The sequence below is a fragment of the Polyodon spathula genome, chromosome 11, assembly GCF_017654505.1.
Source record: "Polyodon spathula isolate WHYD16114869_AA chromosome 11, ASM1765450v1, whole genome shotgun sequence".
Lineage (NCBI taxonomy): Eukaryota > Metazoa > Chordata > Actinopteri > Acipenseriformes > Polyodontidae > Polyodon > Polyodon spathula.
Window position 1 is genome coordinate 12,432,489 of NC_054544.1, and position 21,725 is coordinate 12,454,213.

Genomic DNA, 21,725 nt, shown 5'->3' on the forward strand with positions numbered 1-21,725 from the left:
GGAAAACAAATATCAAATGAATTAATGAAAAACAGAAGCATAGGCCTATATGTTTAATGTTTTAACCTTAAAGACATAACATATTAAATACAATACACTGGTAACATACTTGTTCTAAACTATAAAGGTATTGACACATTTATATCAAAATATATTTAAATCTTTTTTTTTTTTAATCGGCATCCTGGTATCATATTCTGTCAATTTGTGTGTTTTTTAATTTTTTTATAAACAGTACTCACAACAAATATTTATACACAGGAATCTGAAGGAGGAGTGGTTTCAGATATTCTAAAATATAAAAAAATACAAATACTTTGTATTGTTTACCTATGCAGGCCATCATAAGTTATCGTCTCGACATAGTCATAACGACTGTCAACCCAGTACACTCTCTTGGAAACGATGTCCAGTGTTATTCCAGCAGGCCAGCCCAGCTTAGTCTTGACTATTTCATAACGGTTTGTTCCATCCATGTAGGCTCTCTCGAGCCCCGGCTCTCCGGCAAGACTGTCCCAGTCCGAGAAAAACAAGTAGCTAAGTGGAGAAAGAAAACATGGTCAAGAAAAGCAGATTACATTATGTACTGTAGACTACACAATTAAGACAATTATAAATTACTTCACAGCCCCTTACCCCTTTTAACAATATAGCAACAAAATATGAGTTACAAGGAAACAGCAAAAAAGATTATAAACACACACAGTGATTTTCAATTCATAAATCAATTACATTAAACACAGGCAATACACCAAGCAGCTGAAGGAAATACAAATACTTACACTGCTTACTCAGTTTGGACGAACAACAACTTTAATTTATCTTGCTTTATTATTATTGAACCCTTAAAACCAGAGACAGAGGCTTACCCCACTGTGGGATCGACTGCAATTCCTCTTGGGTTCCCAAGGTTTTCAGCAATCAGTGTTACACGGTTCTTTCCATCTAAATCCACCATGTCTATTCTGTTCACACTTCCTTCCACAACATACAGTTTATTGTTTACCCAGTCCACAGCCAGGTTTTCAGGATAGTCAACTGATACATTTAAAACCACCTGAACATTAGAGCCATCAATATCCACAGAGAACACCTGCAAATCAAATAAAGCATCCTTGTTTAATGATTAGCATTTGGTGTCTGATTAAAAGGATAGGAAAAAAAAACATTTCTTTATTGCACTCATAAGAACGTAAAAGTGTTCACAGGTTCGAATCCAGGCTATGGCACGTTTCAGAGGACGCATTTTCTAGCTTCCGTTTCCCGAGTCGCCAGGAGGTTGCAGCAGTGAACCGGGATACAAATAATAATTGGGCATTTCAAATTGGGGAGAAAACCAGGGTAAAAAATTGGTGATGACTAAATTTATACAAACAAAACAAAAAAAAGAATGTAAAGTGTTGGCTTTCCTATCATTGCCCCTATTCAGACACTTTCATACAAAGTAGTAACGATCATGTATGTAGCGTACATGTGAGCCAGTCTGAAATATTTATATTCACCTCCAGACTGACATAAGGGAGGGGTGTCAGTTTAGTTCTTGAGGTGCATTATACAATACATCACACTACTGAATTAACAGCCCGAATATTTTAGGGGTGTCTCCTTGGCAATGCTTTGTAAAGCCTACCACTCAGGTGGCACCAGTCTGGAAGTCTTTATCAGTTGGCACACAGTGGGAATGCATGCTGCACTTTGAACAAGCCATTACGGAGTCACATCCAGGAAACTGAAAAGCAGATTCAGTGGATTGCAGCTAAACTGATACAGAAACTAGATACTCTGCCTTTACTTGGTTTAAACTAATCATACTAATGCATTTTACAAGATAATGATTAATCTGCTTGAAGTCATCAAGTTAGCCATGTTGACATCCTGTAGTAAGGGGAGCTGAGTCACCGAGGTAATCATCGTACTGCCGATATGTCCGAGTCTTTCAGTTCTGTGGCTTGTGTTCAAACCAAGCACAGCTAGACCTCGAGGAGAGTGCCCCACGAGTTGGCCGAAGAATGCGTATAACTGATGGCCACGAGTGAAAACAAATACGGCAGGTTACTTTGTACACGGTCAGGTTACATAAAATTACTGACAAAAATGTGAACATTTTTATCAGAGCAACTGAAAGTTTTCTTGATTAAACATTTGGACTCAGTTCCATATACATGTGCCCCCCATTATAAAGCTGTTGCTGGGAGCCAAGCAGTTTGATCATTATTACAAGGTAAGAAGGGACCCATCAAAGCACTGCATTTCCTTTACAGTAAGTCAGGTTTCAGCACCATCAGAAACAACAAGGTTGTCTCTTAAAAAGTGATGAGGTTTGGTTTACATGAAACAAAATAGCTTTTTTATGTCCCACTGAATATGTCACTAAACATGGAAGCAACTAAACACAATTGAAATCTAAATATGAGTTATAGTTAAAATATATATATATATATATATATATATATATATATATATATATATATATTTTTTTTTTTTTTTTTTTTTCATTGGTTATATTTTCCAACTTCTATAAAATAAATGAAATCCTTTCCTATTTTCTCAAACAGACTGGCTTTACTTGGGAGCTCAGCCAAATGTGCCTTATAATCAAGATAGTGTTATAGTTATAATGAAGAGGAGTGCAATAGAATGCTTTGTTAGAAAGAACAAATGTAACAGAATAGCCCAACAGTTTTGCAGGATTAACAGAAAAATATCTGCAATACAATATTTGCTGGGGAAAGAAAGGCAAAGATAAGGACTCGTGTAGCAAATGCAATTCAAAGAGCCATCAACACAACTTCATCTTGTTGAGTATATTTAATTTCAGATCTTGTTTTGAAAATCATTGTATTCATTACAGAAAATCTTACTGGTAATCTGAAAGTGTGTTTGTCGTGGAGGGAGAGGGGGAGGTGGCTGCAGTTTTAAGCAGCAATGGGCCTAATGCCCGGCTAAAGCTTTCAGCATTTTTGCAGCAATGAAAATAAAGCAGAGAAGGCATCTAGGGCTTGGATTGTGGCTCTAGAGATTTGGAGTACCTGTTTACTGGACTGTTTAATGCAGCTCACTAAGTTACTGTTCAATACAAAATAAAAAATAAAACTTAAAAGACTGAAATTAATGCAACTGGAAACAAAATGGAAGAGGCTCAGCAATACGGTTGCTTGGTTACTTACCTTATTCTGAATGGTGTCTGTCCAAAAGACCCTGTGCAGGTAGTAATGATAATCTACCCCAACAGCAATCCCCCGGTTCTGGGACTGTATCAGTGTCCGAAGACTGTGCCCGTGGATATCACCAATCAGCAGATCCCGTCCATTGGAGAATATAAGTGACGGTGCCCCGGCTAAAAGAGAAGACATGAGGCTCTTTAGTGGAAGGCATTGTATATCATATGTCTTATTTAGTACATCTGATAATGTGCCTCATGTGTAGTGTTGAATTTAGTGGATCCCATTTACCAAGTCTTTACTCATTAGTTTGAAAGACTGTTTTAGACTGTTGTTGGTTTCTTTAACAACAACCGAGAACGTTTTTTGTTTTTTTTTAAATCAATTAAAACAGAATTTTAAAAAATAGCTCTGTGAATAAAAACATTTTTCCATAACTATTCACAGTTCTATAATGCCACTTGGCACAAAAAGATGACACTTAAGAAACACATTTGATGTATCAAATCACTTCATCAATACAACAATGCAACACTTTTCTTCTGCTACGCTAAATGACAGCTTCTACTTTCATTACCCAACCGTGAAGTAAAAGCCCTCATATGGTTGTAAGCAGAAAATGGTTGTCACATGGTCATTAGTGTATTTATTTTCTTTCTTGCACAGCTAAAGTGACCGAAAAAAAAAACATTCTCCATGCAACAATGCAACAGAAAGCAGCATACAAGGTCAAAAACCCGTTGGCATCAAAAATTGGCTTACAGTTAAGGGTTAGCTGTTTTTGAAGTATAGTTAGGCTGTATGCCCAGACTGAACTCATGGTTACTTACATGAAGTGTTAGCTCTGCAATGTCTGTGTTGTTCCAGGACATATCCATCCAGACAGCTGCATCTGTGACTGCCAATTCTGTCTTCGCACAACTGGTCACAAACTCCCCACATCTTACAGTCATCAAAATCTTAATACAAAATCAGAAGTGTAACTATTATATACTCACTGATCACTCACACCAGGCTATAGTAATACTATAGTTATTTTATCAATTTGTAAATGTCTGATTTATCATTTTAATTATCCCACTAAGCCGCCTAATTTTGTACTCCCCTCTTCCTCCTCCAGATTAGCTGGGCAGAGACACAGATGTTCTCACTCTCTCATGCAAGGCCATGCTATTATCTGCTAAACAATGTTTAAGCAGGAGGGATGATGTCCACAAGGCACTTTTTTTATTCAATAAAGAAAGTTACAATGCGCTCCAACCTATGCAATAGTATGCAACTCTCTAAGACAAGTGATTGTGGAGCTGAGGTCGTTGCCAAGAGTTTTGGAAACTGGCAGAGTTCCTAAGTCCCCCTCCTATTGTTCTCCCTAAAACAAGATCTTTTTTATTTGTCCTAATGTGACCAGGCTTGTAAACACTCTTGTGATCCTTTAAACTATGAACTATCTGTATCAGAACTGACTTCATGAAAAGGGACATGTTTATTAAGAAGTACGGTACACCACATCCATGATTTGAATGAACACCTTTAAACTGTTTAAAATCCACATACATATATCTGTAATAATATTCATTATACACATATCTTGTTTTAAATTAAATGATACATAAGGAACACTGTTTTATGCTTTTAAGGTATTTTGGAGAACAATTTGTGTTAAGAACAAAACTTGTCATTATGTTTCTTCTGTGTTTGAGCACGTACCTGCACAAGAGCGACTGTCGTTGCTGTTAACTACATAGCCCAAAGGACAATAGCACGTTCCACCAGATGGGGATGGATGACAACGATGCTGGCAGCTTAGAGAGGCACAGTTTACAATACCTGTAATTTAGAAACCATGGCTTAGTTCGGCCATTTGTATTTGAAATTTGACAACAACCTTTTATTCATGCGGATATTGATTTTTTATATAGTTTTGAAACCTTTTTTAAGTTATAAGAAAACAAGTGGATGAATCACGTTTGTTTGGGGAGGAAAGGGGGCTTGACAAATCATTTTCTCTGTTCCTTTGCACTACGCATTTTTAAGATCCGCCAAACAAACTTTATTCAGAGAATATGAATTAAAAAGAAGTGTGGGGAGTATTGGGCAGCAGGGAGAGGGTTAAATTCCTCCCTGCAAAAACACATGGAGATATGGTTGGAGCTGTGAATTGAATAAGTGATTAAATGATTAATTAATCTCTAGCCACAGGTGTATAAATAGGGTGATCACATGTGCTAGTTTAGAACTGCAATGGTGAAGGTGCTGTGGTTTTTATTGTTTTGTGTATTGAGTAAAATGTAAATAAATGCACGTGAGCGCTTGAACTGTAACCTTTCTGGTCTCAGAGTCTCCTTGCTCCCTGTCACAGGAGTATTTATTTATTTATGTTAAAAAAAAAGCAAATTTTTACATTTAGGATCACAAATACCCTACAAATGTATTGTTAGCCTTTTTAAATTAAGAGGAAAATTCCAGCTGGCATAGAATACTTGTACACTGTTTAAACTAGATTTGAATATTTTTCAATATACCTTATATATAAAACTTATTTACACATTCACAGTAGAATATTGTAAAATGTATAGATTCATAAGCCATTCACTTGTTATACTCACTGCAGTTTCTGCCTGCTGTAGAGTTGGTTTCATCTTCACCTGAAGGACAGTTTGCAGTTCCATCACACAATTTTTCAACAGGGATACAGAGCCCAGACGAAGGACAAGCCCATTCTCCTGGATAGCACTCCCGATCTGATGATTCTAACATGAAAAGATATCGCCAAGCTTTTCCCTCAGCATATGATATATCACTTCCAAGCACACAGAAAAAAGAATGCATAAAAACAGAACAGAACACAAGAAGGACTACACTGTGCAACTGGCTTTTCATTCTGATTTCTATTAGCCATGATTGTAAAGAGACTTAAGTGAGTCTTTAGGGTGCCTTACCATTGTAATCTCAAGCAACCAACAACACATTTGTTAGATTTAACAGTAATCACCATGAAAGAGGGGCAAGTCAGAGAGAGTATGCAGTTATTCACTTTCCCACTCATGAGTCAACTCTGTTATTTGGGAGGAGACTATCTGTACTTTGCTTTGTTAATGTCTCTCTGTCTATGATGTTCCAAAAGAAACACTGCCCTGTCTAGATGTTGCCCCTAATCTCCCCGACTCTTAAGGGGGTGGATATGCACCACTTTCCCCTATAGAGTGAGCAGCTTCCTGAAACAAAGGATCGTACCACATCCTCTCTCATCCGCATTGTCTTCACAGTCATCATCTCCATCACAAAGCCAGCTCTGGTGAATGCAGCGCCCACTTGGACAAGTGAAGAAATTCCCTCTGCATGTTGGATAGGCTAAATGAAAGAGAACATGAATAGGCTGAGTTAGGCATTCCATAATGAGCCTAGAAATAACAGTTTACTCTTATTCTGCACTCTGCAGGCGTTCACAAAACCCAACAGTACATTTTCTGAAGGATTAAGTAAATTAAACAACTTTTTTTTTTCCTTTTTAAATATTCTTCAAAAAAGGATTTAATACTTAGAAAAAGTACTATACCAAGTAATTACAAAAGTTACCATACTGTAGTATTCAGGGCAATAGCATTTTTGGACACGTTGCTAAGTTAATATAAGTGACTGTCGACTATCTTTTACATGTTTAGGCACATTCTTGTAGAACTGAAGGCTACAGTACGCACCACAGTTCTGTTCGTCGCTCTCATCTCCACAGTCATCATCATGGTCACAAGTATAGGCTTGTGGGATGCATTCCCCATGGGCACACTGGAACTCATTGCTGTTACATCTCTGAGCTGGAAAATGAACACGAAAAATAAACAAGGTATCAATTAAAAAGTAATGAGACTCAGCAGCAGAGATTTAGTGAGTACGAATACAAGACACAATGGTAATCCTAACCAGTTAAAAAAAACAAAGCTAATTCATTACATTCGAAATTCTTTCACTGACAGCCGTGTTATTCACTATGTGTTTTTTTTTTCAAACTAGAAACTTTTTGGCAACACATTCGTATGAGGAAGAGTGGTTTTGAGCTTGCTGAATAATAATTTCTTAGTTGCTACTAATCAATGGATTGTTTAATCATGTGACTCATATGCAATTACAGTTAAAAAACTGATACCATGGAGACTATTTTAATTAACGGTATATAACGTGTAGGCAGATCTGCCCTTTAATTCAAAATGAATCATGGAGGTGTTTTCTACCAGGCTGTAGGGTGAATTTTGACCCATGCACTAACCTCACCAAGTACCATCTAAATATGGTGAATTAAGGTTTGACATTTAGTTACGGTATTTAGATCTACCATGGTTAACAATAAGATTCTTCATTATCATTTAGAGAGGAACTCAGAGTACACCTACTGCAATTGGTTTCGTCTGATCTATCTCTGCAGTCGGCGAAATCGTCACAATGCTGGGTCCGGTTGTAACAGGCTCCATTTGCACATGTCAATTCTACACACACAGGGTAGTCTGGAAAAGGGAATGTCAGCTTTTGTTTATTTGTTTTTTTCTTACTTGCAACCTGTTCGTTAAAACATCTCTTTGTGGTGAAAAATCACAAGCAAGATGTTACAACAAAAGCTGTTAACTTCCAAAGCTCTCAGCTGTTTTACAGGAAAAATGAAATTTTTTTTTACAAATATTTTACAATCCTGAAGCACAGACAAGTGTAGGGACAGGAAGAAATTCAATTGGAAGTGAATGTGATAAGTGTGCCCACAAGGACATCCCGCTAACATAATCCTACTGATGTTTATCTTAAAAAAACACATTGCTATTACAATCACTGTGTAATAAGTGGTATGAGTGAGGCAGTTACACAACTACATTACTTTCTAACTGCTGGTTTTGTTTAAAGAGCTAATGTACAGTATGACTACTGTGTGTAAGAAACAAAGATGGAATACTGTATGAAATCATATTCTAAAAACAGTGAAATGATCAAGTATTAACATTTTCCATCATAAATTCTGCGGTAATGCTAGAAGAAAGTCATCAAATAAAGTCTTAATGATGTGCCTTTGTTGTTGTTGGCCATTTTTATCTTTCTCATGTTTGCGTGGTGCCCAGTGACTAGTGAAAACAATGAAGTAAAAATATGAGAGACTAATGTCATCAAAACTCAGGCAAAGACCTAGCTGCATTGTTTGTATGTTTGATTAAGTTTATTATTACTATAATTTACAAATAAAAAGCATGTCCCTTTGTAAGTGCAGCTTGTCAACATATTTTTAAGTAGTACTTTACTGCACTGACAGTGCTATTCATTTAATAGCCCACTGCTTCAGCTTTGTACAGATTTTTATCTTAGCACTTGCACGGGAAGCTTTTACAAGACTCTAATCTCATTAACATAAAAGGGTCCGGAATGTTTGATCCATTTTATTACACATTTAATTGTTGTGTTATTTAATACAGATGGCACCTTGAACTTGACTGTTCTTTTAAGCCCCTTAGCCACAAATGGCATAAACCTGCCTGTTGAAATATAGGAGCTACAGGACAATCAGTAGGCATTGCAATTTACAGCTCTCTGCTTTACAGGTTTTGTATGAGACAATGAAACTAAACAAAAGATGCAGTGGCAATAAAATATAGTGGTACCATGGAACCCAGAGAGAAGCAAGAACAACTAAAATGTTCCAGTGGATTTAAATTGGGTTCTGGTAGCCCCTTAAAACAGTCTGTATAGTAACAACAGAAGAAAACATTTCTCACATCAGCAGATGTGTTTGTTGTAACATACTGAAATCGTATTTTACTAACGTTAACATTACATTTATTTCTGTGGGCGTTGGCTAAACATACAGCAAATGCTCAGATAGCATGTTAATAAATTAATACATTTTTAGGCAGGGAAGTATTTTTTCTCAGTTGAAAAACTGATCAACTGTTTAAGAATATACCAGTTACTGAAATGCAACGACACACACAAATCCCATTTAAATATCATCCACTATCCACTACCAAGTCAAATACCTACAGTATTCATATATTTACATCATATCCTTTACCTGGAAACACAGCAGTTTAACAAACAGAAATACACTGGTACCCTGCAACCCAGTAAGCCAGTACAATAATGGAATTGTAGCTAAACATCAGCTCACTAATCCATGAAAGAATCTGCAATTCTTTTCTGACAAAAAAAAGCATATTGTGGCCATTTCTGTCAATCAGCAAGCTCCTTAATCTTACACATTGATTAAAATGCCAAAGAAAGGAAATCCAGTGTTAAGGACTGAAAGACTTACGGCAGCCTCTCTCATCCGCTCCATCCAAGCAGTCAGTGACTTGATCACACCTGTACTCCCCTGGGATGCAAGCTCCTTCAGGACAAGTGAACTGCTGGCTAGAGCATGTCCTACCAGCTGCCCAGAAATAGAGACAAAGAAGAGAGTTGTGTAGGTCATTTCCATTATATCAACTAGCATGTGTCTTATTAAAGAGGTGTTTTCTTTAGATACTGTTATTTAATTTATCTAAACTACAGCTGATCTAACTACTGCTGTCATTGAAATCATTCAAATGTCAACCTTCCGCTTTACATTTTTGTCAAGTAAAATATACATACAATGTATAAGTTAAGGATAACACCGTGTAACAATTATTTTTTAAGTGAGTAGTTTTTCGAGATTTACGATTATACTGTATTTACAGTATAATCGTAAATCTAGAAAAACTACTCACTTCTAAATCATTTGTAGTCATTTTTGTATTACTTTAGTATAAATACATGTTAATTTGGATTCATATGTTGTTTTATGTGAACGGAAAGACACACATTTGCCCGTTTTCCCATTGGAAATAGTGATATTTTGAAATATCACTGTCCTGGTCACAAAAGCAAAGTCTGTGGGGAATAATAGCCATTTTCTATACTTTTGAGGCATAAGCAATTAGGAAATAACACTTCCTACCCAGGAACAAAAATTGTGTTACATAGTGTAATGTGTTTGACGTCTACAAATTATTCATCCGCCTCTGACTCATAATTACAAGCAGGGAATACATACGACAGTGCTGTGTCTCATCTGACCCATCTTCACAATCCTCCTCATCATCACAGACCCAGTTTTGAGGGATGCATTCCCCATCGCTCACACACTGAAACTGGCTGGTATCGCAGGTTAGCCGAGCTTAGAATACACAAGAAAATTATGCTCAGGTACAGTTAGTATTAATGAATACTACTTTTCAAACACATGCAATATTCAATTTTTTGGGGTGATCAATAACGTTGTACTTACGACAGCCACTTTCGTCTGAATTATCTGAACAGTCAGCCGTTCCATCACATTTCCAATCATCAGGAATACAGCGGCCATTTCCACAACTGAACTCTCCAGTCCTGCACCCTGCAGCGAGGTAATATGTTTCTTTAGAATGATCAAGATCAAGATGCAGAACCATTAACTCATGTTGATCTGCCTTCAGCAATAAAAATGCAACACAGTGGGAATATAAACATCCAATATTTTCTTATGATACAGTGAATGGCAAACAATCTTAACAACCAAAATCCAATTTTTATGAAAGTTGTCATATCTCTGCATAATAACTCTATACATATAACCCATGATATATAAAACTAGGATGTGACATCATGGGTTTCACAAAACATAAAAACTATTGATAAACAAAGAAAAAGATAACATTAAATTATATATAGGACACAGATAAATATTACATGAATTTATAAATGCAAAAGTTTCCATGCACTATTTGAGATGTTGGTTTCATAGCCTTGCTACCTAAAGAGCCATATATGAATTAATTAATTATATGGATCCATGGATCAATTCAGTTATTTACTTATTTATAACTGTCCAAACACAAAATCACATCAAATGTTAGCTGTTATTTATTTTTTTAAAGTATAATAAAAGCAACACCAAATAAAATCAGTGAATAATATGTGAGCTAAACTACACAACTGGAATAAGTAATGTTACTTGTTAAGAGTCAGTCTAGTGTAGCTGAACTCATCTCACAACACAGAGAACTGACTGAGCAGCATCAGCCTGATAGGGTTGATTTACCTACCTGAACGTTTTAAAAGTAATTACAACTAGAACAACAAATCCATATGAACAGGCTGGCAGATCTACAGATGGAATGCACCCCATTGATTGTCTTTTGTGGTGACACCCTGATTTATTATGTATGCTGCAGCTTGTCAGAAACCTAATTTGGATAAATGGTGGTACCAAGTGGTACTGGAGCACTTACACCCAAATTCTTTGTGCAATGAAATGCAAGTTGGTGGTTGGTGGTGCAGGTCTAGGGTTGGTGGTCTAGGTCTCTTATCAACTACCTTTAAACACACTGACTCCCTTGCAAAATATGCACTGGAAGAAATAGCTGGGTGATGTGAACAGCAACAACATGAAATAGCTCTACGAACATTCCTTCATTGATCTGAACGTTACATAATAGGATCCCAGGTTCAGGGCATTCAAAGAATATTTCCATGCATTCATTTATATTTAATGCAATCAAGTGCATACCTATTTTAGATATGTAGCAAATAAAAAGGAACAAAAATAAAACTTGTGTATATCCCCTTCAGTCATGGTGTGCACAACATGTTAAGTTTCCTATCTACATATCTATTTTATAATGCAGGGCAACTTCTCAAACTCAATAGAGTTCACACGAACTGTTTTAAAATTTCTAAAAATGACAATTAAAAAATTGTGACCGAAGGGGATAAACCATCACCTTATCATAAACTTAAATAATACATTAACTAGAAGCATACATTTTATAAGATATCTAAGTACATCCAAGTCCACATATTTTGGATAGTAACTCTTAGAAAATCATGCAAGTCATTCAGGCTTTCATTCCAGTTGCTAGCTGTGCCATGACTATTCAGCATGCTTAGGTTTCCTTTAAATGAGACACTAATCTTTCTAAATTTAAACCCATAAACATTATTTTAGCCTCCACTGGCCTATTAACTTTTGAGCATTAAAGAACATACATGAAGTAGTAAAAGGGGCATTGCAGACTGCTGCACACATTCAGTGATCCAGAGGGATAATGATTTCAAATAAAAAACAGGAATAATCTCAAACACATTGGTTAAGATAATTAATTTTACAACTAACATGAGCAGACTTGCGTTATCTGTTAGAACAGTAAATTGTTAATATGTATAGACATGTTTTATATTGTACATAAAACATTCCTTGTCTGATGCTAAATGGCCAAATGTACTGAAAAATAAACTTCATGGGCAACACCTTTTCAAATTGAAGATGTAATTAATTGACGTGAATGTACTGCTAAATTGATTTCAATTTCAGAAGCCAGTACACAAAGTAAAACTAAACTTCTTAGTCAAACTCCTGCACTGAATAACAATTAGCTCCATTCAGTACTTCAAACTGACCTGTGGAGAATTGCTGATTTCCAAACTAATCTACACACCTGTAGTGTATCGTCAAAACAACCTGAAAACAGGTTAAAAAAAGAGAGTGCCAAATGGGTGCCACACCAAACATACTTTAAGCCTGTGTGAAAAAAAATTATCAGCCACCTCCACTGTTTAACATCTGTGTTTGTAAACTGTGAATTGCAGTACACTGCCAGGGGATGCATTATCGTATTTTACTAATGCAAAGTAGTGTGTACATTCCTTTTTGTACAACAATACCGTACGAGCTGCAATGCTAACAGATTTATATTACAGCCCTTAAAGAGTGAGTTGCGGGGTTTGGAAATATACAGCATAGTGTTACACGTCCCCACGTTTTGCTACAACTATTTAAATAACATACCTGTAATTTTTCTTTTTTTTTATTAACATTTGGAGAACTTTTTACACTTCTAACTTTAAACTGTTTTTCAAGCTTGCAGCTTTAGTGCACTAATAGTGTAAACATGATTTTCAAACAGGTAACACAGCTATAACGATCCATAAAATGGCATGGAAAAGAAAAGCTAGAGTATATCGCTCTTCCTGCTGTGATTTAGAGGGCAGATCTCAAACCCCAGTGCACCAGAGAAGCCAATCTGAAAAGAGGTTTGAAATAGACTTTGAAGTTATAAGTGTAAAAACTTGTCAGGATGTTGACAATGAAAAGACAAATTACAGGTACTTAAACAGTAACTCATGGGAACGTAGAATGCTCTTTTTTTTTTGGAACCCCACTACTTACTCTTTAAAAGAAGCTTTAAATCAATGGCTTTTCTCTCAAATTCATTAACTGACACATTTCTTCATAAGTATTTAACTATTTCCATTTAAGCAAAATTGCTGTTCACTTATTGTACTCCCTTAACTAATGATAAAATTGCCTTCAGTCATCTGAATGAAGTGAATCCGAAGGCTGCAGTAGCAGATGTAATACAGAGGCAAGACAAAAGGGCTACACAGTACTGGAGAAACAGAACAGACGAGGTATGTAACAAGATCACAGCAATCACTCATCACAGGTTACCATTTAGCAAAAAAATGCATATCAGGGACTAGATTTCAGTGAATGAAGATTCAGAACTATCAAGACACTTAGATGGTAGTTTGTTTATGGCTCTCTGCTGTTGTCTGCGAGGTTTATATTTTTTTCTTTTTTTGGGATAAGACAGAGGTTTAAATTAACCATATTAAACTGGTTTGATACGGTAATAAACAGTGAGAAATTAAGGGTCCATTTTCGTTCCTCCACTTGAAAGCTAACTTTGCCCTTAATGCCTGTTCTTGACTGGTGCTGGGAAGCTGACTCATGCTTTTGTCTCATCTAGCATAGTTTATTGTAATGCTCTGTTAACTGGCATTCCTGTAAATGTTTTGCTTCAAATTGTGTAAAACTGCTCCTGGGCTTTTAACAGATACAAAGGGAACACTCCTTTAGTCCTGGCCTCTCTCAGTACAATTTGAAACAAATTTTCAGGTTTTGCTTTTAACTCGTAAGACTATGAATTGTCCCCCCCCCCCACATATTTAGCATTTGGAAGATGCAGGATTGCTGAGGCTCCCCATGATTAAAACCCACACTAGAGGTGAAAGGGCATTTTGTTATTATGCCCAAGTCTCTGGAATTCCCTGACGCAATCTGTCAGATTCTCTGAGTGAGTCTGCGAGTCATATCTTTTTAAAATGGAATTTCTTAACTCGTTTTCGTACTGCTAAATTGGAAATGTTGACTGATTGTTAATGACTCTTGACAACAGACAACATCATGCAGTAAATTACAACTGAAACAGCTCAGGGTTATGTATTATCTCATCTCACAATATAACCTTTTTGGTCATTTCCTTAAATTACTCCATAAATAACTGCTATTTGTTTTTCACTACAATATATGCGTTTGAATTGTACAACATAATGCGTATCTGTTTACAGCACCTGCTTTTTATGACTTCTCAAAGACATCCCAATTTATTCTTGTGAACAGTAGCTAGCATCTGTGGGCCTTCACCATCCAATGGGTGCTACCTAAACAGAAATTGTGCTTTAAAATCACTTAATGAGTGATGAATACAAAAAGGTAATTTAAAAAAAAATATATATATATATATATATATGTACACTTGTATATATTTATAATAATAAAATTGCACATCTAAACTCTTTTGCTAATCTAAAAAAAAAATAATAATTGTTACAGTGCAAGAGATTAGAAATATTTTAAAGCACCACTGGACTGCAGTTCAAAGGAAGGACACCATAAAGGCCTCCTAGCAACATTTAAGATATTCATAATCCCCATTCCCTATACATTAAGTTAACAGCTTTAATCAAGTTCTGCCAAAAAGCCATCAATCTTTTAATACTGCAGGCAGAAAACAAAGTTTTAAAGCCCAATGTTCTCATTTCCTAGCTTAACAAGTGTGAGGTGCAAGGAAGGTGCAACTTGCAAAGGAATGTATTCCAAATGATTTTTTACTGCATGGGCTATTGCTTATGCAATCCTAAGTTCCATATATGTGGTTGTTACTGTGTATATAAATGAAAGGTGTGTTTATTTCACAGAGTTAAAGTTTTTGATTGTATAAGATCGTTTTACTCAGGTGCTCAAAATGGGGTTCTTTTCATAATCCTAGGAAAAGGGCTCCTTTATCTTTAGGTCACGGAAGTCCGGCTGTTTCAGTTACTGGCACAAGGGCCATTCACGGTTACAGTAAGGGGCATTGCCTACTATGAAAGGGCCGCTTTAGACAGGATTATTGCTATTTAACTGTAAATAGCATTTCTGTACTAAATGTCAGCAAGACCTGAAAACACAGGCTTGATAGCTAAGAAAGCAAACACATCTTTATATTTTTCAGTTTCCTCTGTTAAGTCGATTCTTATTAGCGAAATTAAATCTAAAATTAGCAAGCTGGCTAAAAAAAAAAGCTTGAAAAAAAAAAGTGTAGATTCCTATGAAACAAAGGGAAGCACCCTAGGAATTTTCATAAGAAAGAACCCTTATAATGGGCCAAGGGCTGCCGTGAAATTGCAAAGGGACAATGGAAGACCCAGCATGAAAAGTGGCTAATAACTAGATGTGTCAACATGCTAAGCAAGCACAAGAGATGGATGACAAACAGTCTATAGTACAGTGAACTTTCCCTGAACACAAGACAGGCATGGCCTCTGATGCACTTGTCTTCCTCTGCGTCTTTTTCTAGTAATCTCAGTACTGAAATGTGTTTTTTTCTTCTTTCATCAATTCCAGTACTATGCTGTTTTAGTGTATTCTGTCTCTAACCCTGAATGTTCACGAATAATACTGCTGGCAACATAGAACGCTTAGCTGGTCTATGTTGTCAGAGCGGACAGAATGCAATCAACTGCTAGACAAGATAATGTGGCTTTCGGGGTGGTACAAACAGGAAGTGTGACGTCGACATAACAGAAACAGTTGTGGGTGAGATATTAACCAACCACAAAACAGGATTCTAAAAAGGTCTTCTCAAGATGAATGGGAAGCAAACATCCAAAAATTAGGTTGTGAATGGTGAGAATTGGGCAAAACATGTATATTAAGAAATGGATTCATACATGAAACCCTTATTTAAGATATGACTTTTACTTGCATTCATATTATTCTATTGTTTCTTGCGAATGCAATTACATATTGATGATGACATTTTACAGTACCATATATGTATTTTTTTCTAGTACTTACCTTATTTGGAATATGTATCTGTGCCATCAGGTACTTGTGGCTAATTTATAATTAAGGGTTTCTTTTTTTAATATACTCTTTTTCCTGTTACAAAAAGACAAACGTATGCTAATAAATGTTCAAAGAAGACCTTTCTATAACCCTGGAATGCTAATAAGTGATATGGTAATGCCAAATGTCTTTCTATGGATGGATTACTTGTATGTAATAACAGTTTAGCAGACTGTAACTATCAAATCATTCAGAGTATTAAAGTTTTATTTAAAAAAGTTTTTTTTTTTTCTAGCAGTATAAATATGAGCTTATATTTACCTTTAAAAAATCATAATAAAATATGTAAACAGCTCAATCATTTATAAAAGCTGCAATAGGATAAACTGTAACCAATAGAGCGATAAAAAAAAATGTAAATTCTATTAGTATTAATTATGTTTCTGCCCGGTAGGCTGCTAAAGGGTTTTTATTTTTAAGTATTTGTGTTGCTGACGTACAGTTACAGTCCCCAGATAACTTCAAAGAAACAGCTCACACTGCAAGTGTGAAAATATTTCTATAAATACACTCATTTTGGAGCAGGTGTTAGTGATCCTTTTTTAATATTTTGCTCTTTACTGCAGGTGTATTTAATGACATAAATGACAATGCTAAAATGAAAATGACTATTTACCATATACTGTAGATAGATAGAGTGAGTGCTTTCTAAAGATCTTGTTTACAGCGAAAGGATTATGACTTTAGCTTGTGCCAGGTTGTTAAACTACAGCAATGGCAGTATTGCTCATGACCTGATATTGATCTTTAATCTACTTTTAAAGTTACATTGGCAAATTGTGATGACTAAAGAGAGAGAGTCAAATTGCCTACATCCTCAGTCTAAAGCAACAACAAATTCCAGATTCTGTCTCTCACAAGTGCTGTCTGTTCTTAAGTATCATAAGCCACAGTGTACATTTAAATTTACATGTGTCACCACTGTGTTGTTAAAGGTTATATATATGGTTGAGGGTTTTTTTTGCCATACAGCCTATGACAGCTGTTACTGCAATGTAATAACCCCCCCTCGCCCCCCCCCAAATCAGTATGATAAAAAAGTACATTACCCTGATGTACATTCCCATACATAATGACATACAGACAAGTTCCTCCATATATCCCTAGATACTCTCAATAATTTGTGCTAAAGATTATGATAATCATGTTTGAACATAATTGGAACATTTCATAAAGTTTTTAAATCAGAATAAGAGGGACACGGTTACTTGGCAAGTTGGATGAGAAAATTAACTTGTTCTAAATTAAGATTGAATGCTGCATGCCATTAGCTTTAAACAGCAGCCTCGTCGATGCCAAGGCAGCTCACTAATACATTGTAAATTGTTTAGATTGGGTGTTTGAGTTTCAAGGCTACCGTTGACTGCTTTTTGAAATGTCAAAATTGTGTTTTTGACTTCACAGAATCTCAGATTTCAGTATTTGGAGCTGACAGGTGAAATGGTAGCCGCATCAGTCCTGAGACAATAGACAAAGAGAAGGAGATGTGCTACCTTTTCATTGGACTAACTAAACAATTAAACACAATCTTTCAATACCTCAGAGGTCTCTTCTTCGGGTGAAAGTAGGAAAGAGAGATTGATGTTTTTGGAGTATTTGGAGCCAAATTCGTAACACAAAATTATTTTGGAACTCCACTGAGATCTAATGGCTGAAATGGCTTCCACTGGCAAATGTCATGATTCAAAACCGACTCCTAAGACTCTCTAAGACTTTAAAGTGCAGCAGCAATATGTTGATAGTGTGGTAGTGATTTACAGCGTGTCGATTGCGTTTATTAGGTCTGGCTTATGCACTGGATGTTTTAGCTTTGTAGCTTAACAAAGAGAGCCATCTCCTGTCATACCGTACATGAATGGGAATCATTAAAAAACATGAACATTTTAAAAATGTAAATGTGACTTCAAGAGCCCTGTTCGTAAAGAATGGTTTTGTTTTGAGTTGGTTTTGATTAATTAAATAGAAATTAATTTTATAGACTGCAGAATAATATCAAATGTATCCAATATGGCAAACTGACTGCATTGTAGTTTCTGGAAATATAAATTGTCTGAGATTGTTATTTTTACGCTAAATGTATTGAACTCAGTACCTGGGTCTGAATATTTATTTATTTTACTTTCATTTGTAATCTGTAAATTGCATTGCCATTAATACCGAGACCTGCTGTAAGAAATGTATAAGCACGTGTCTTGAGTTTAAAACAGTAAGTTTTAAAGTAATTTTCTGTGCATGTAATGTAATACTTCTTGATTCACTAGCTTTCTGAAAAAGACTTGAGTGTGTCAGAATAAACTGTTTATATAAATAAAGAAAATCAAGGTTAATGAAAACCATCACTTGGGTCATTGATCAACCTGGGTTATCTATCAAATAATTGACCATGGTAACTTCACTTTCAACAAAAACATGCAAAAATTATTAACAAATTTACCGTCAGTATCAGCACAACTTACGCCAAAATGTACCTTTTCAAATTTCTTTCACACGAGTATCTCTGACAAGCTGTTTCTACAATTTACAGTAAAACCTTTACCACCTATACAGAGTAATAACTTAATTAAACTGTGTTCATATAATTGTAATGCCAATTTACAAGTAGTGCCCAGGAAATAAGAATTAGTGGATTGTATTATGAAACTGTATCCTGTCTCCCCCACACGTTAATCGTTTGCTCATTTCCTCTGAAACACGCAGTATAAATCTGGATTAAAAAGGGGTTTAATTGCTCACATTTCTGAGGAGATCAACTTGTAAAAAAACATTTTAACCTGACTTACAAGAAACTACAGATAACAATATACTGTACATTTCCTCAATGTCAAGAAAAATCTTCCAAACCAGTCCTAGACTGGACTCTGTATTTTAATAATTTCAAGACTACTAGCCAATGTGCAAAATAACTCCTTACTAGATGACCTTCTTTAAGTCTTGTAGATAATTAACATTGTATATACCTGACACAGTTCACTAGACATCAAAAAACAAGTCAAGAATTGTAAATTACTGACGAGCAACACAACAGACCTAAAGTAAGCTATGCAAACCAGACAGTTAAAACATTACTAATCACCTTTATCTCACACAAGAGCATCAGCTGATGGTGCATGTTTAAAACAATAGTACCACTGTCCCCGTCTATCAGAACAGATGAAGCTGTGGCAGCTTCATGTACCATGTTCACGTGAGGTTTGCTGTCATGTTTTTATAATTGTTTCTAATTGAAATAAGTTTTTTAATTACTTCTTTAATATAGGCAGTATTAAAAAATAATTGGCACTTTGCTTATTAATGTCCTAACAAAGTCGTAACAATGTTTTTTTTTTTTTTTTAAAGTCATTAATTTTGCATTTGAAAGATACGATATACTGCTATGGCCTAAAGTTTTGCATCACCTAGAATTTAAGATTGATGTAATTTAAGGTTGACGTAATTCAATATGTTAATGTATCATTACTGAGCAGGCTTCAATCAACTTTATGAAGCAAAATTTTATAGGGTGATACAAAACTTTTGGCCATAGCTGTAGGCTTGATGAATGAGGAAACAGTTATTTAGCAAACAGTATACTTTTGAATGGCATGATTAGAAGGGAGTGTGCTGTACATGTCAATGTGTAGGATCTGCTATTGATCCTTACAAATGTCCTTAACCGCCAAGCCACTGATCATACTTCTTACAGTCCAGAATAATATATGGCAATGTAATGTACCTTGCTTCTGAAACAGAAATGATTCCTGCTAGCAGCAGCTGCAGTATAATTAGTTACTTGATTCACGCTAAGGCGGTTAGTCTAAGGGTTGAGCAAAGGAAAGCAGATTATAATTTGAGTGGGTCTGTACAACTCTGCACTAGAAAATCCAAAAACATGCAGCGCAGTAAATGAATGGATCTTATCCCTCCAGTCAACAATGGGACTTACAATGTCACTGTATAAAACTGGCTCTGTAAAGTTAAGACATCTTTAAAATACTTGTACTGTACAAAGAGCAGAGGAGTTTCTTCAAGTCAGATTTGTACCAGTGGTCTGCAGTCCACAGATTGTCTGCTGGTCACATGCTCTGTTACCTAGCAACGGCAAAGCTCAGGCAAAAGTTCTCCCAGAGAACTTCAAATCTGGCTGGGGGAGGCTTTGTGCACAAGATTAAACGTTTGTGAATTACAGATATTAAATAAACTCATTGAATAACCACCACAACGTGATAAATGGCATTAACACATCCAATGGTCATATTAAATATATATTATGGAATGATAAAGGTCATTTTATACTTAAAATAGAGGATTGGGGAAAAAAAACAAAAAAAAAAACAAACACTTTTTTTTTCTCAAATGAGTAATTATTTGCACGTAAAAATATGATTGCGTTTTGAAAATCGTATGTAGAGCGACATCACTTTTAATTAGTTGTAACCGTACATTAACATTTAATGACTTAATTGAATGATTCCACATACTGACAGAGCATTCCAAACAATTATTCTTTATTTACTGGCAATCTATTAACGACCTAGTGTCTTCATCCATCTAAACTTAATTACAAACATTCGCTTCCAATCACACATAATACCTAATGAAGTGAAATACAGGAATACAAAACAACAACAACAATAATAATAATAATAATAATAATAATAATAATAATAATAATAATAATAATAATAATAATAATAATCTAAGCAAGTGCTTGCTGGTGGAATGCGTTGTATGCTCCACTGTACCATGGTCATTTTACAGCTTTGAAACGCTGTGTGTAACTTACCTTGGGAATGGCACCGGAGAGCAAACAGAGTTAACAGCAGAAGTTTCGAAATGATTCCTTTGTACATTCTGATGCAGGGTCCCAGTTGGTCTGTCCAGCTCCAATGGAAGCTGGGCTGATGGAGGTGCTTTTGGTACTGGGATGGTGATGCTGATCGCCTCTTTCTTATCCCGCTAGTTGATGAAAAAGGGCGTGTTCTAGAGCTTGAGACATTGCGCTTAGAATACACTCCCCTTACTCCGGCCCACTGGATAAAACCCTTTCAAGTCAGGGACCCAGGAATCAGCATAATGCCATCATTCACAAGACCAAGCTGTCTCCCTTGTGTGACAATGCACTGTCGACAATTTCAACGCAATGAGAATATTACTTTGGAATGTTCTCTACATTAACTTCATCAATCCACATGTCAGTGATTCAGTACAGAGATGGCCTGATGGTAGTCTAGTGATGACAATGTTCTGGAAGATGTTACAAAACCAATCCTCAAAAAAACATTTTGCATACTATAGTAAAATCCAGCAGTATACGGGATTTACTAAAACTCGAGTGTTGTTTAATTTGCTTCTTTACCAGGACATATGTCTATTAAATAGTCTTT

General features: G+C 35.8%; 1 protein-coding gene across 1 annotated transcript in view; it reads right to left on the reverse strand.

Annotated features, from left to right (window-relative positions):
* Positions 1-21,233, reverse strand: part of LOC121323206 (low-density lipoprotein receptor-related protein 2-like) — a 60,905-nt gene extending 39,672 nt beyond the window's left edge. The window contains exons 1-13 of the mRNA XM_041264107.1: positions 21,125-21,233; positions 10,438-10,545; positions 10,204-10,326; positions 9,442-9,558; positions 7,547-7,657; positions 6,860-6,973; positions 6,396-6,512; positions 5,768-5,911; positions 4,869-4,988; positions 3,992-4,120; positions 3,168-3,337; positions 870-1,093; positions 331-537 (exon numbers count right to left, since the gene is read on the reverse strand). Coding sequence (XP_041120041.1) covers positions 331-537; positions 870-1,093; positions 3,168-3,337; positions 3,992-4,120; positions 4,869-4,988; positions 5,768-5,911; positions 6,396-6,512; positions 6,860-6,973; positions 7,547-7,657; positions 9,442-9,558; positions 10,204-10,326; positions 10,438-10,545; positions 21,125-21,191 — 1,751 coding nt within the window. The 5' untranslated portion in view covers positions 21,192-21,233. The remainder of the gene's footprint in view (positions 1-330; positions 538-869; positions 1,094-3,167; positions 3,338-3,991; positions 4,121-4,868; positions 4,989-5,767; positions 5,912-6,395; positions 6,513-6,859; positions 6,974-7,546; positions 7,658-9,441; positions 9,559-10,203; positions 10,327-10,437; positions 10,546-21,124) is intronic.
* Between the last annotated feature and the right edge of the window lie 492 nt (positions 21,234-21,725).